This window comes from Zonotrichia albicollis, chromosome 15, assembly GCF_047830755.1.
Source record: "Zonotrichia albicollis isolate bZonAlb1 chromosome 15, bZonAlb1.hap1, whole genome shotgun sequence".
Lineage (NCBI taxonomy): Eukaryota > Metazoa > Chordata > Aves > Passeriformes > Passerellidae > Zonotrichia > Zonotrichia albicollis.
The window spans coordinates 16,549,493-16,564,844 of NC_133833.1; the positions used below are offsets into that span (position 1 = coordinate 16,549,493).

The 15,352-nt window shown below is 59.4% G+C and overlaps 1 protein-coding gene across 5 annotated transcripts in view; it reads left to right on the top strand.

The window, feature by feature from the left end:
- Nucleotides 1–13,522, top strand: part of PCDH1 (protocadherin 1) — a 58,513-nt gene extending 44,991 nt beyond the window's left edge. For 4 of the 5 annotated variants that reach the window (XM_074552187.1, XM_074552188.1, XM_074552186.1 and 1 more), the window contains exon 5: nt 9,726–13,522. In XM_074552187.1, coding sequence (XP_074408288.1) covers nt 9,726–10,111 — 386 coding nt within the window. In that variant the 3' untranslated portion in view covers nt 10,112–13,522. Of the gene's footprint in view, nt 1–7,782; nt 7,826–9,725 lie in introns of all 5 variants that reach the window. The other variant, XM_074552185.1, reaches the window with a different exon arrangement.
- Nucleotides 13,523–15,352: the final 1,830 nt, after the last annotated feature.

Here is a 15,352-nt window from a genome sequence, read left to right on the forward strand (position 1 = left end):
CCCCAGGGAGCTCTGAGGGCTCTGGGAGAGCCATGCCCATGTCCCCAGGGAACTCTGTCATTCCTGTGTCCCCAAGGAGCTCTGGGGTGGGCACTCCCATGTCTCCAGGGAGCTCTAGGGTGGCCATTCTGTGTCCCCAAGGAGCTCTGTGACAGCCATTCCCATATCCCCAAGGAACTCTAGGGTGGCCATTCCATGTCCCCAGGGAGCTCTGTCACAGCCATTCTCTGTCCCCAGGGATCTCTGCTATTCCCGGTCCCCAGGGAGCTCTGTGACAGCCATTCCCTGTCCTCAGGGAGCCCCTGCCTGCAGGGGGACAAGCCATCCCCAGCCCCCCAGGGGCAGAATCGCCATCAGCAGAGCCAGGTGGGGATGGGGAATGCAAGCAGGAGCAATCAGGAGCGATTTGGGCAGCAGGAATGTGCATCCAAGGCATGCATGAGCTGGCAGCCCCGGGGGTGGCAGGTGCTGCTCCCTCCCTTGGGATTTCCATCATTAACCCTGAGCTCCCCCAGTCCCAGCTCCTGGGCAGGGAGGGCAGGAGCTCCACTGTCCCAATTCCATGGCTTTAGGGCCTTTGTTGTTGCTAAAGGAACCTCAGGTGCTGTTGTTCTCCTGGGTGCTGCAGGAGCCAGTGCTGGAATGGGGTTTGGTTATTCCATGGGTTGGTTTGGACTCCCCAACATTTCTGGTGGATATTTGTGGAATGCCCCTGGTCTGTAGGTTGGGATGTGAATGGATCCAGGGTTTCACTCTGGAGCTGGGTTGGGTTGTTTTATGCAATGTGAGTGAGGGGATTGCCCAGCAATGCTCATTCTGTGCCTTTCCTTTTGGCTGCTGTGAGTTTTAGCTGCAGGGACCTGATTTTTCATAGAGGGCGTGTGCCAAGTACCAAATATTCTGAGAAGTGACAGTGAAATGTGCCCAGATATTTTATTTCTGGAAGGAGGAGAGAAAATTGCTGCTTTTTCTCATTAGGAGAGCAACACTCCCATCCTCCAGCCCCTTTTTATTTAGAGGAGGAGTTTCCTGTGATCTCTTGACCCTTTCCTTGTACCCTCCCCAGCCTCGGGGCAGAGTCTCAGTGGCAAATCAGCTCGTTCCCTGTTAAACCTCCCAGGGGCTCTGTCCTCTCCCTGGAAGCCACAAAGAGACCCCAGGGGAAATATTTCCCTCCAGAGTGAGACTCTGCTCTGCATCAGGAAGCAGGAGGAGAATTAAGGCTGCCTGGACAATCCTAATTTTGGCATTTCCTAACCTTTGGACCCTGTAATCCTATTTAGGTGCTTCTTAACATAATTATTCAGCAGTTTAATGTAATAATTCTGCTTTTTATAGTCCAGTGAAGGTTGAAGCCCCTCTGTGCCGGGGTAGGAGATCATGGGGGTGGCACCACAACCACAAAATCTGTTACAGGGGGGTTGAGTTTATTTTTTTGGGTATCACAGGGAAGCTGTGGGGTTATGGGGATTTTGGGAGCCCTCAGTGTGTTCTGAGCCCTGCAGGGACATTCTCAGTGTCTGGGAACATCCATCTGGGTGCTCTGCCTGCCGTTGCTGTGGCGATGTGGCCGCTGTGACTGCAGCAGGGAGGCGGCTCCTCCTGCACACACGGGAAACACAACCCTGGGAATGGGGAAAAAAGGGAAAACACAACCCTGGGAATGGGGGAAAAGGGAAAACACATCCCTGGGAATGGGGAAAAAGGGAAAACACATCCCTGGGAATGGGGAAAACACATCCCCTGGGAGTGAGGGAATGGAAACAGATCCCCTGGGAGTGGGGAAAAAAAAGGGAAAATACATCCTCTGGGAACAGGGAAAACACATTCCCTGGAGTGGGAAAAAGGGAAAATACATCCCCTGGGAATGGGGAAAACACATTCCCTGGGAATGGAGAAAAGGGAAAACGCATTCCCTGGGAATGGGGACAAGGAAGAACAGATCCTCTGGGAATGGGGAAAAAGAGAAACACATCCCCTGGGAATGGGGAAAAAGGGAAAACACATCCCCTGGGAATGGGGAAAAAGGGAAAACACATTCCCCAGGAACAGGGAAACACATCACTTGGGGATGGGGAAAAAGGGATAACACATCATCTGGGAATGGGGACAAGGAAGAACAGATCCCCTGGGAGTGGGGAAAGGGAAACACATCCCCTGGGAACAGGGAAAAAGGGGAAAACACATCCCCTGGGAACAGGGAAAGCACATCCCTTGGGAATGGGGAAAAAGGGATAACACATTCCCTGGGAATGAGGAAAAGGGAAAACACATCCCCTAGGAATGGGGAATGGAAACACATCCCCTGGGAGTGGGGAGAAGGAAGAACACATCCCCTGGGAGCCAGGCAAAGCTCCCCAGCCCCAGCTGTGCTGGCAATGCTGAGCCTGTTGGGTCCATCTCTCCACATCCCTTCCTGGCCCTGCTGGGCTGCCCTCGGCAGGGGCTGGGAAGGCGTTTGCAGCTCCGGAGTGCCAGGATGCCCTGCAGGGGCTGGGGCTGATCCGTGTGTGCCGAGCTGTCTGTGCTGCCCAGCACAGGGGCAGAGCAGCGGGGCTGGAGGGGCCGGGGGATGCCGGGGCTGTTCCATCCCCTGGAGCCCAGGAGAAGGCTGTGCGTGCCCTGCAGCACCTGGGGATGTGTGGAACAGCGGGTGCTGCTCGTTCGCGCCCCGAGAGCCCGAGGTGCGGCTCGGAGCCGCAGTCACCCCGCGGTGGGCAGTGCCGGGTCGGGCTCTCATAGCGGGAGCCATCTGGAGCGAGGGTGGGAACCTTGGGGAGCCATCTGGCTGGGTGTTGTAGTGCTAGGAGCGGTCCCGCAGCCGTCTGCCTGGGTGATGGGGTGCTGGGAGCGGTCCTGCAGCCGGGGAAGGTGCGGCGGAAGCCCGGGGATGCGGGAGCTGCTCCCGGCTCCGAGCCCTCCGTGCCCAAACATCCCTGCCCCAGCAGCTCTGCAGGGCACATTGCTGAGCTCTGGGCTCGTCCTCACGGGAATATGGGCCAGAAATGGGTGAGGAGCTGTGGGAGGGATTCTGCATCCAAAGGTGTCCCGGGGATCAGCCAGGGAGGGATTGTCCCACTCCAGGGCTGGGGCCCTTCAGGTGCCACAATATCAGAGCCCCAAAGCTGTCCCAGATGCCCAAAGGAGGGCCCGGGCTGGGGAAGCTCTGCAGGGGCCACCCGAGGAGGGCTGAGGGCACTGGGCTGGTTCAGCTGCAGAGAGGAGCCCAGGGCAGAGCTCAGGGTAGGAGGGAACGGCTGCAGGGGAGCTTTGGGATGGACACCAGGGAAAGGTTCTGCCCCAGAGGGTGCTGGCACTGCCCAGGCTGCCCAGGGAATGGGCACAGCCCCGAGGCTGCCAGAGCTCCAGGAGCCCTTGGGCACCAGGGATGCACAGGGGGGACTGCTGGGGGCTCTGGAGCTGGACTGATGATCCTTTTGGGTCCCTTCAGCTCAGGATATTCCATGATTGCCTGCTGGGATAATGCACCGGCTGTGTCCCCCTCATTTGGGGACTGTGAAGGTGCACCTTCTGGTCTGTGAGCTTGTAAAGGAGGTCCTAGCTCCAGAGCCACCTGCAGCACAGCTCCCCTCTCCCTACAGCCCGGGCAAGGGGAAAACGTGCTGGGAATGAGGCACAGAGCTGCCACATGCCTGTTCCCTGCAGGAAACTCCTGCTGAGATGGGATGGGATGGGATGGGATGGGATGGGATGGGATGGGATGGGATAGGATAGGATAGGATAGGATAGGATAGGATAGGATAGGATAGGATAGGATAGGATAGGATAGGATAGGATAGGATAGGATAGGATTCTATTAATGGGATGGAATAGGATAGGATAGCCAGTGTAAGAACATGGCATGTTGGGCTGCACAATCCCAGCTGTTCCTAAGGGTGTCTGAGCAGGGAGGGGAGCAGCAGCACCGGTGCCTGGAGGAAGCAGCTCGGCAGGGAAGTGGTGTCTGGAGGGAGCAGTGTGTAAAACATGGAGCCTGGAGGAGATGGCTCCACTGCAGCAGGGCTGCCTGCAGGGAAGGCAGCAGCAGGGGGGGCAGCACCTGGAGGCAGCAGCAGCACAGAACATGGCACCTGCAGGGGGACCCGTACCTGGAGGCAGCAGCGCCGTGGGGATGGCATTTCCCAGGAATGGCACTGCAGGGAATGGCACCTGGAGGGAGCAGCACCATGGGAGAGCTGTGCCTTCGGGAGTGCGCCGTGGGGGACACACACCTGGGGGAACACACCTGGGGGGGACACACCTAGGGAGGACACACCTGGGGGGAGTGGCGCTGTGGGAGAGTGGCACCTGTGGAGAATGTTGGCACCAGCAGCTCTGCCATGGGCAGCAGGGAGCAGGATTCCTGGGAATGGTTCCTGGAGGAGCCATGGTGCAGGAGAACAGCACCAGGAATGGTGAAATAGAGAATGGTGCTGACTGCAGGAGCTGTGGGGTGGGAAGGGAGTCCTTGTTGCACAGGGAGGGGGGACAGTGCTGCTGGGAGGGGATGTCATGGGGGGCCATCACCCTCAGGGACACCCCAGAGGGGTCTGCAGAGCCCTGAGGGCCAGGAATGGGAGAGGAGGCATTCCCAGGTGTCCACAGCACGGTGGCCAGGCTGCTTCTCCTGGGAGCCCTCTCCCTTTGCCTGGCTCAGGACAGACCTCTGGAACCCCTGGCAGCCCAGGGTACAGCGTGGGCCCTGTCTGTCCCTCTGTCCCCAGGGCCAGCACAGGTCAGGGCTCTGGGGCTCTGCTTTTGGGGCAGCTGGCTAGATGAGTTCTCCCCAGGGAGGGAAGAAGGCTTGTTCTGATCCCAGCTCTGTGAAAGCATCTGGTTTTCCTCCCAGCTGTTCTCCCCACACTCCCCTTCCCCATTTCCCCACACCACTGAGCCTCCCCAGTCCCTCCTGGCATGCTGTGCTTCCCTCCTCCCCTTTCCTGGGCTTCTCTGCATCCTCTGCCCTGCTCTGCTCTGTCACAGCCCCTCTGCCTCCCCTCCCAGAGCTGCTCCAACACTTCCCCTCCCTTCCAAGACTTCTCCTGTGCTGCATCATCCATCCCTGCTCTCCCTGCACTGACGCAAGTGGAAGACACAGGAAAACCAAACCAGGCTGGGGATAAAAACCAGGCTGGCATAAAAAACGTGCTGGGGGCTGGCTCAGCCTCTGCTGGGAGCTCCCAGGTTTGCAGAGGGTGAGGAACTTCTGCCCATCTCCTGCAGGAGATGGAGGCACTGCTGGCTGAGGCTGCTGCTTTTGTGTTGTCCCCAAAGTGCCCCAGAGCTGTGCTGGAATCCCCCAGTAAGGTTTGGAGGAGCTCTGTGGCAGGATGAGATCCTGCCCTAGGTGGGGAGAGAGGGAGACACAAGTCATTAGCAGCAGCACCAATTTGTGCCTCTTCCCAGAGGAGCCAACCTGGTATCTCTGAGGGTGTTCTGGTGTAAAACCCCAACGGTGCCCCCCAAGAAACCAAAGGGATCCAACTTTTCCTGCCCTGGGTTCCTCACTGAGGAGGAAAACACCCTGAGGCTGCTGATGAGGGGGTGCCAGAAAGAGGCAAAGCTGCAGAAAGGGGGGAGCCAGGAGGATGTGAGGGCTGTGAATGCCCAAGCACCCACTTCCCTGCCTGGGAAGCACAGTCTGGTGGCCTGGAATAACCAGGATGGGCCAAAGCTCAGGAAAACACAGCAGCTGCACAGAGCTTTACATGGTGTGACCAGGATACCCTGATACCAGAGAGAGCATGGCCATCCTCTTCATCCCTGGGAATGTTGTCACATTCCAGGGTCTCAGAGGCACAAAAGTGCATTTTGGGTGGAGGAGGGATCAGAAATCCCGAGCACCCTTTGTGCACCCCGAGGTGGGGGCCTGCCTCCTCCCCACCCCACAAAACTGGGGAAAATCCATGGACAGAATTCCCACCGAGGAGGGATTTGTGCTTGCCTGGTGGCACACTGGAGTCCCTGAGCCACCAGCATGTGCTGGGAATTAGGCCATGGGGTCGTGTTTTCCCTCAGTCCCAGCTATTCAGGAACTGCACCCTGCCCCGTTCCGGGCTCATGGCACAGAATCCGCTCTGCCAGCAAGGGGACAACGCTGGAAAAAGGCTCCAGTGCCAGGAGCAGACAATGGGTAGAGCAGAATAAAAGACCCTGAACACAGCGTTCCTGCTTGATCCTGCCATTCCCAAGCTGCTGCTGGCACCAGGACATCTCCGTAGCTTTGTTCCCTGCAGAGGTGGATTTTATTTCAGTCCTGCCAGTCCCCTCTGTGGGCTCGGCAAAGCTCCCTCTGCCCCAGGAAGAGAGGATGGCTCCCATCCACTCCCCTGGGAGCACAGAGCACCAGGGCCTCTCTGAGAGAGGAAAGGACGTGCAGGAGGAAAGCTGGTGAGGAAAGGATGGCGATAATTCCATGTGGACATGAGGGAAAGACCACAGAACATGACCTCAAAGTGCCCAAGGCTTTGTGTGGCCTCTGGAGCATCCTGTGGTCCTGACAAGAAAACCTGATGGATTCTCTTGGGTTCAGATTCCGTTCTCTGCTTGCACAGAGTAGGGATGGAAACGGAGCCCTTGTGCCTCTGGTTGTGTATCTCACATGGGAGAGAGAATCAAGGCAATTCCCCAGGAAACAGGGCGCTGGTGCATGGCCAGCCCCGAGGATGTGCCCTACCAAGCTGTGCTCCCTTGCTGCCCATGCCCCTGCCATGTCCCCTGGGCTGCTTTTGTGCTGCTGCTGCTGCTTCTTGTCCCCGCTGTGTGAGCATGGCTGTCCCCGCGCCGCGAGCAGGGCCAGCATCCTGAGGGATGGATCTGGGTGTGGTGTCTGTGTGTCCATGTGTATGTGTCTGTGTGTACGTGTCCATGTGTGTATCTGTGTGTGTGTATCCATGTGTGTGTATCCATATGTGTGTATCCATGTGAGTGTGTCTGTGTGTATCGATGTTTGTATCCATGTGTGTGTGTCCATGTGTGTGTGTCCATGTGTGTATCCATGTGTGTGTATCCATGTGTGTGTATCTGTGTGTGTGTATCCATGTGTGTGTGTCCATGTGTGTGTATCCATATGTGTGTATCCATGTGAGTGTGTCCATGTGTGTATCGATGTGTGTATCCATGTGTGTGTGTCCATGTGTGTGTATCCATGTGTGTATCCATGCGTGTGTCCATGGGTGTGTATCCATATGTGTGTATCCACATGTGTATCTGTGTGTGTGTATCCAGGTGTGTGTGTCCATGTGTCTGTATCCATGTGTGTATCCCTATGTGAATCCATGGGTGTGTATCCATGGGTGTGTGTCCATGTGTGTCTATCCACGTGTGTGTATCCCTGTAGGTATCCATGTGTGTATCCATGTGTGTATCCCTGTGTGTAGACCCCTGTGTGTAGATCCATGTGTGTATCCCTGTAGGTATCCATGTGTGTGTATCCATGTGCGTGTATTTCTGTGTGTATCCATGTGTGTATCCCTGTGTGTGTGCACAGCCCCAACCCTCCATGTGCCCGAGTTTCTGGTGTCACCACCCAGGTGGCTCCCAGTGTCCCTGTGTGAGTCCCACCAGGGATGCTGGGCTCCAGGGAGGATCAGGATGAAGCTGGAGCCAGGAACGAGGGAGGAGCAGCAGTGGCTGAGCAGCCTCAGGAGGCTGGAGCAGGGCCAGGAGAGGCCGAGGAGGCAGTGGGGACCAGGGGACAGGGGTGTCAAAGGCTGCAGGGGGTGTGGAGGCCGGGGCTGTGCACTGATGTGACGCTGTCGTCCTTTTTCTGCCCCTCATCAGAGTCCCCTGAGCGGAGCAGGCTGTGAAGGGGGGCTGCCATCAGGTATGTCCGTGTGGCTCCTGCCAGGATGTCCCAGTTGCCAGGGGGAGCTCCCGTGGGTGCCAGGGATGCAGTGTGGGCACAGGCCCCAGCCCCCAGCTGAGGGTTTGGGGAGCATCACTGGGGGCTGGTTTAGGGCAAGATGTGCTCACACAGTGGTTGGCTGCTGACTTCACCCCTTTGTCCATGCCGGTGTCAAGCATTCCCAGCATTGTCTGGAGCCTTCTCCTGCATCCTGTGTGTGAAAGCTGTGCCAGGGTGACTTGGGTGTGTGGCAGTCCCAAACTGGTGGCAGGAGGGAGCGTTGGCCAGGGCAGAAATGCCACCGTGGTGCTCTGGTTCGCTTCTTCCCCGAGCTCAGGGAGTGCCTGTGCATCTGCCCTGCTTTTGGGATGAGGGAATTGTGTGGACCAATGTGTGTCCCATGTGAAGGGGGTGCTCCACATGTCTCAAGTCCCCAGAGCTCCTCAGCATCTCCCTCCATCAGTCTGTCAACTCAGAGAGCTCCACAGTGGTGGAGACATGGAGAGGATTTCTGGGAACCACAGGGACATCTGGAAGTCTGAGCAGCCTCAAGGTCATGAGCAGCACCTGCTTCCACCCCAGCATCAGCACCAGCCTGGATCTGCTTGTGGCAGCAGGCAGTCACATGTCCTGGGGCACTCTGTGATGTCCCAAATTTGGGCAGAAATCAAGGAATGGCTCGTGACTGGGATGGCTCTGGGAGGGACACTCAGCTCTGCATGGAAGTGCCAAATTCCAACCTCAGAAGCCTCGTGACAGGTGCTGCCTGTGCCAAGGACACCTGGCCAAGGCTCAGGGACACCTGGGGCAGGGGGTGGCTGGTGTGTGAGGACACCAGTATGTGAACTGGTCTAACTGGTGCTCATTGTCCGGCTGTGCCAGGAGCAGGGAGCTGTGGTGCCCTGTGGCGCCCTGGGGTGCTGGGCTCCCTCAGGGGCAGGGATTTGGTGCACAGGGCACCCCTGGCATCTCCACAGGGCACCCCACGGCATCTCCAGCCTCTCTCGGGGTGGGCATGGCTTTGCCTCAGTGTGCTTGGGGGTTGCAGGCTCCACAGGAGACCAGGACTTCTGGCTGAAGGGTGCCAGGGGAGGCTGGAATGTGGCCTGGAATGCCTGGTGGGAGCAGGGCAGGGATGCCCAAGGATGCTGCCCAGGACACACAGCGGTGCCTCGGAGCTGAGTCCAGGGCAATTCTGTCTCTTCACAGTGATGCCATGGGATGCCACTGGTGGTGCCCAATGGGAATTCCTGGAGCTTAGCAGGTTCCAGGTGGTGCCTCAACTTCTGGGATCACAAGCCTGGTGTGGCAGCGTGTCCTGCCATGCAAATCCAGGCTGTGGAGCCCCCCTGTGCAATCCTGGTCTCCTGAGGGGCTCGGGGAGCTCTGCCCTGTGCTCTGCTTCCTGTGGTTTCTCTGTGGCTTTGGGTTTCCCTCCCTGCTCTGCTTTGCTCCGGTTTTTTTGTCTGTGGGTCCAGCTCCTGGGTGTCCATGTGTCCAGCTCCTGGGGTGTCCATGGGTCTGGCTCCCAGGGTGTCCATGAGTCCAGCTGTCCCTCCCAGCACGGGTAGGACGGAGATGTCCAGTCCTTGCTGCTCATCCCCGCATCCCGAGAGGGGGTTCCTAAAGTGGAGTTTCCAAGGCAGGGTTCCTGAGGAAGGGTTCCCAAGGCAGGATTCCCAAGGTGGGGTTCCCAAGGCAGAGCTCCTGAGGAAGGGTTCCCAAGGTGGGGTTCCCAAGGCAGAGCTCCTGAGGAAGGGTTCCTGAGGAAGGGCTCCCAAGGTGGGTTCCCGAGGTGGGGTTCCCAAGGTCAGGTTCCTGAGGCAGGTTCCTGAGGGAGGTTCCTGGCGCTAACACTGCTGTCCCTTGTTCCCCGCAGATCTCCGGCCTCTGCCCGATGTAGCCATGACTGGGACCTGCACCCGGGAGTGCACAGAGTTCGGCCACTCCGACACCTGCTGGATGCCTGGCCAGTCCTCCCCCAGCCGCAGGCCCAAGAACGCCCTCAAACTCTCCACTTTTGTGCCTTACCAAGACAGAGGGAGTCAAGAGCAAGTCGGGAACGGCAGCCCCAGACTGTCGGAAGAGCGCAGCACCAAAATGGCCAACCTCCGCCTGCTCCCCACGTACAGTGCCTTCTCCAATAGTAGCCATGAGCCCTGCAAGGACTCTCCCATGGAGGAAATTCCTCTCACCCAGACCTCGGACTTCCAGCCAGCCACCACCCCCTCGGCCCAGACCACCAAGAGGGAGATCTACCTGTGAGGCTGGGCGTGAGGGGCAGGGAGCTGAGGCCAGAGGAACATTTTCCACTTCGATGCTTTACGGCTGCGGCCGCTTCTCCAGGCAGGGGGCTCTGCGGGGAGCAGGGCAGGGCGAGGCAGGGATGAGAGGAGCGCCTTTTTAACCCCCTGTTGCCCGGGGCTGGGGGTGGGTGGGGAGGTGAAAAGCATCCCGACCCCATTGCCGAGCATCCCGAACTGCTGCCGGGGAGGGCTGGGCAGGCTCCTGGTGCGGAGGGCACGGAGAAGGGAGAGAAGGGCTTACGTACCAAAGGTCCACGCAGAGCTGGTGGAGTTCCTGGGGCATAGGACGAGGAGTGTCCCCGAGCACGGGGAGCCAGCTGCCTGTCTCTTTGCTGTAGACTCCTGTAAATACGAATCTTATAGGAATGACATTCAAGTCCTGCCTGATCGCAACTTTTTATTGTCCTTGAAACAAACAAAAAGACATTTAAAGAGAAAACAAAACAAAACAAAATGAGGAAAAAAAAGCAGACAAAAAAAAAGAGGAAAAACAAAACAGAAAAAAAGAGAAAAAAAAATAACAAACCACAGGGAGCAAGTTCCAGCTTTGAATGGTTTCCTGCGTGGAAGAGCCCCTGGGAGCGCAGCGTCCGGCCCGCACTCGTGTTCTATATTGTAAATAGAGATGTGATCAGTCCCTGAAACAGCAGCTGGGGAGCTGGAGGAGAGGGGCAGCATCCTGGCCGGACTATAGGGACTTTGCTGTTTTTCAGCCTGGATCTCTTTCTGAACGTTGTCACTGTGCCCACAAGCTGCAGGGTCCCTAGGGACTGCCCGGTGCCATAGGTGGGGGCTGCTTTGGGGGTGGGGGGTCCCGGTGGTGGCCCTGCGCCTGGCGGTGGAGGAGGGGTGGGGAAGCCCCCAGGAAGGGACCGGCTGGGTCCGGAGAAGCCCTCAGTCCACCTCTGCTGGCAGGGAGGTCGCCAGCGGCCCCGGCTCTCAGCCCATCGCCTCGGGCCTCCTCCGGGGCAGGGGATGCCCACGAGGCCAGGCTGTGCCGTGCCCTCGACCTCCGTCCCATCCGCCTGTAAAGCCACCATTGCCTTTGTGAGGAGGAGCTTTGTCTCAGGGTCACACCGGGGGCCGCCGAGCCCCTGCCCGCTGGACTCCGCTGCCCTTAGGCCCCAGGGCCACTCTCACGGCGTCCAGCTTTCTCTTCCATTGTCAAAGGTCCACCGGTCTCCCGGCAGGTTCCTGCTGCCCCGGCGTCCTCAGCTCCCGTGCAGGGTCAGAGGAGCCCCTGCCCCTCACAGGGCTTCCTGAGGGGCACCCCCGGCTCTGCCGCTGCTCCCTCGGCAGCGGGGCACAGCCCTGGTTTTGGGGTGCACCCCTGGCTGGAGGGGTCCGGGCGACTCGCGCCTCATTCCTGGGTAGCCCTTCCCCTCCGGGCCGCGGGAGGGGCCGTGCTGCACCCTTGTGCTTCCAGCTCTGGCACCTTCCCAAGGGAGCGAGGCCGGCAGGGCGGCTCTCCTGTGGCTGGCACGGGGCTCCGGGGGCACGGGGACCCCGCAGGGCTGGGGCTATGCCCTGCCATCGCTGTAGTGCCTGTCGGGACCCCCTGCCCAGCCTCTCCCCCCGCTCTGAGCAGCTCCTCTCCCCCATAGGGCGGTGGCACACGCAGCCACCTCCCCTCATGGCTCCCTGAGGGCACACGGTGCCAGCCGAGCCCGGGGCACAGAGGAAGGGTGGCAGAAGGGGCCTGCTCGCACCGCTGCCTCGTGTCCCTCGTGTCCCTCATTTCCCTCATGCCCTGCCTTCCCCGGGTGGCACCGCTGCCACCCCGCACGGCCCCGGCCCCGGCTGGGAGGAGGCAGGACCCTCCTCCCGCTGCTGCTCCGGGTGGGGATCCAGCGGCCCGCACGGCCCGGGGTGCTCCCGGTGGGATCCAGCGGCCTGGCCGGGATTTTCCCGGTGGGATCAGCGGCCTGCCCCGCCCGGCTCGGCCGGGATTCCTGCTCTGCCCTGCGGGGCCGCGCTCCCCGCTCTGGCTGCCGGAGCAGGTGCCGCTCCTGACCTTGTTTTTATTGTAGCTCTGTAGTTTCAGGGCCAAACTGGGCAGAATGTGCAATTTGGCCGCGCTGGCCACGATCTTTGACTCCACTGCCAACTCGGCTGCTCACGCCTCCCCTGGGCCCAGGCAGTGGCAGTGTCCAGTGCCCCTCTCGGGGACCCCCAAGGAGCCACATCCAAGGGGGGCTTGTCCAAGACCACCTCATCCCGGCGGGGGGGTCCCTGCCCTGTGCTGGGGTCTCCAGAGGGATCCCGAGGCTGGAATTCCTGTGGCTGGAATTGCTGTGCTGTCTCCTGGAGCACCTGGCGAGGTCCTCAGTGCGAGCACGGTGTGGAGGGAGGGAGGGGGGAGCGCAGGGGGTCCCCGGGGATGGGGCTGGGGATGGATTTGTGGGTGGCTGAGTCCTGTGGGGGTGCACAGAGGGCTGGGTGGGTTTAAGGGGAGCACGGTGGGGTCAGAGTTGGGTGTCTGGGGGTGCAGAGGGCTTGGGGGTCTCAAGGCACTGGGTGGGTCTGAGGAGGGCAATGGGAGCAGGGCCTCAATGGGGTGCCAGGGGTGCAGGGGATGGGTGCCTGGGGAGGAGAGGGTGCCGGCCATCAGTCCTGGGAGAGGGGTCTGAGGGGATTCATCCCGGGGGGAAGCTGCCAGTGTGGCTGGGGATCAGTCCTGGGGGAGGGCGAGGAAGAGGTGCTGTGGGAAGAAGCTCATTTGCACAATTATAAGCCAGAAGGATAAAGCCTCTGTGCGCGTGGGGGGAGGACAGCTCCCCACGGGCTCCAGTCCAGACAAGCACAGGGAGGAGGAGGAGGAGGAGGGTTCACTGTATCTCACACTGCACTAGGACAAGCCAGGGGGAAAACCAAAGGTGGGAGCCAGGGAGCAGGCGGGCTGCGTGGGAAGGATCTAAGCGACCCCTTTGTAGCTCTTCAGTGTTGGTTCTATTTATACGAGATTTCATTTCCTTGCTTGTGATGCCTTGTTTTTTGTACAGTTTTATGTACATGCAGGTGTAGCTTTTCTAAAGGAGAAATCCTATGGCAGAGTAAAGTCCCCCCACTATTTTTCAGATGGTGCCCTATGTCTAAGGCGACGCCTCTTGCTAAGGTTGTACTGCTCAATGTGTGATGCATTTCCCTGTGCGGGGAAGCCTTTGGGCCTTGGGCTTGGTTTTCCCCGGGCGCTGTGAGCACAATTGATTCCCTTGTAACCCTTTCTGTTCGGAGCCGTGAGCATGACACCGTCGTGATGCCCCTTTCTTTCCGTTCTCCCCTGTTCCGTTTGTTTGCTGAGCTGTCAAGATGACCAATTCCATTGTAATTAGCCCTTCCTAAAGCTTTACAATAAAAGTGTGAAAACCCGGCTGCTTCTGGGCCTGGCTGCTCCTTCCCACGCCTCCCCTGAGAGGAGGGAGGGAGGCTTTGGGGTCTGCCTGCCTCCCTGCCCTGCTCTCGGCTAACCTGTTTGCTAGCCTGAGGAAATTCCTGCACAAGGACAAGGGGATAAGTCCCCAAAGCACTGTCCCACACACCAGACTCCTTCAAGGCCAGGTTGGATGGGGTTTGGATCATCCTGCTCCAGTGGAAGGTGTCCTTGCCCACGTCAGGGGATGGAGCTGGAGGAGCTTCCAGGCTCCTCCAACCCAAGCCATTCCATGATTCTGTGATTGATTCTATGATTGAAACCCAAATATTTCAGTGAAAAAACACCTCCAACCCCAAGGCTGCCTGCACCTGCTGCCAGCCAAGGTGGGAATCAGGGAAAATCCCATCAAAGCTCTCTGGACCCCCTCCCATCTCCACCACAGACTTGTTCCATTTCCCACCATTTCACCAGCTCCTTTCCCAAGGATGGCTGGGGGTTTTTTGGTATTTCAGACCCTTTGGAAACATCTGGGTCGCTCCAAGCCAGGCACATTTGTGGCTGTTCCCACCCCAGCTTCTCCAGCCCTGGCTGTGGGGTTTCCCTGCCTGCCTTTGCACAGGATCCCAATGATCCCAGGAGGTTTCCTGGCTGGGGGTAGGGCTGCTCCCCTCTCTGGTGGGTTCCATACAGCTGTGGCACATCTGGGCTGTGCTGGGTTCACACACAGCCTTGCACCTCTCCCTGCTCAGCTCTGGGCTCGCTGTGCTTGGACCGCCAGGCCAAGGCTCCTTCCCAGCCTGGAGGACTCCAGGAAGGAGGAGTTCCCATGTGGAGATGAAGCTCAGCCTCCCCTCTCCTTGCAGGGACTCCTTTTGAGGAGGAGGGCTCTGCAGGCCCCTCAGAGGGGATCAGTGCCCCCATTCCTGAGCGGTTCCCCTTGTGCTGGGGCCTGGGGGGCTCTCAGCTGCCCCTCCCTGGGAGCAGGGATGTGTCCCCAGGAGCCCTGGGCAGCCCCGTGCCCTTTGCTGCCATCCCAAGGAAAGAGGGTCTGGATGCTGAGAGTGGTTCCCGGCTGGCACAGAGGGCAGAGCTGCCCCCAGGACAGGTGACCAAAGGGTGCTTTCCTAAGCAGAGACAATCCCAGGCCCTCCCTGTCCCTCTTGAACATTCCATGCCCTCCTCCTCAGCCATCCCAGGATATCCAGACCCCTCCCTGAGGCCATCTGTGCCTCCTTTCCTTCTCTGCCGGCCCTGTCCCATCCATCCCACCCACTCCCTGCCCTCCTTGTTCCCTCCTGGCCTCTCCTCCCGTTGCTGTGCTCTCCCCTCACCCCACACCGGCTTTCAAGCTTTCCCCTCCTCCGGCAGAGCCCTGAGCTCGCATCCAGCCGGGCTGGAGCCCTCTGGTTTCCATGGCAGCGCACATCAATTACCGGCTGCCTGCGAGGGGCTGCGATGCTGCGGCTGCTGCGGAGGCTGCCAGCACGGCCGGGGGGCTCAGGGACCCCAGCAGCATCTTCAGGATGGGATTGGTGCCCATGGAGCTCTGAGGGGGGTGGGAATAGGAATGGGCAAAGGGACCCCAGCAGGAGAACCCTCAGGATGGATTCAGTGCCCACAGAGTCCTGAAGGAGGTGGAAAAACAGGAACGGGCACAGGGATCCCATGAACAGCTCTCTCAGGATGGATTTGGTGCCCCCAGAGCCCTGCAGGGGGGTGGGCACAGGAATGGGCACAGGGACTCCATCAGCAGCACCCTCAGGATGGATTCAGTGCCCACAGAGCCTTGGAGGAGAAAGGGAAACAGGAACGGGCACAGGGATCCCA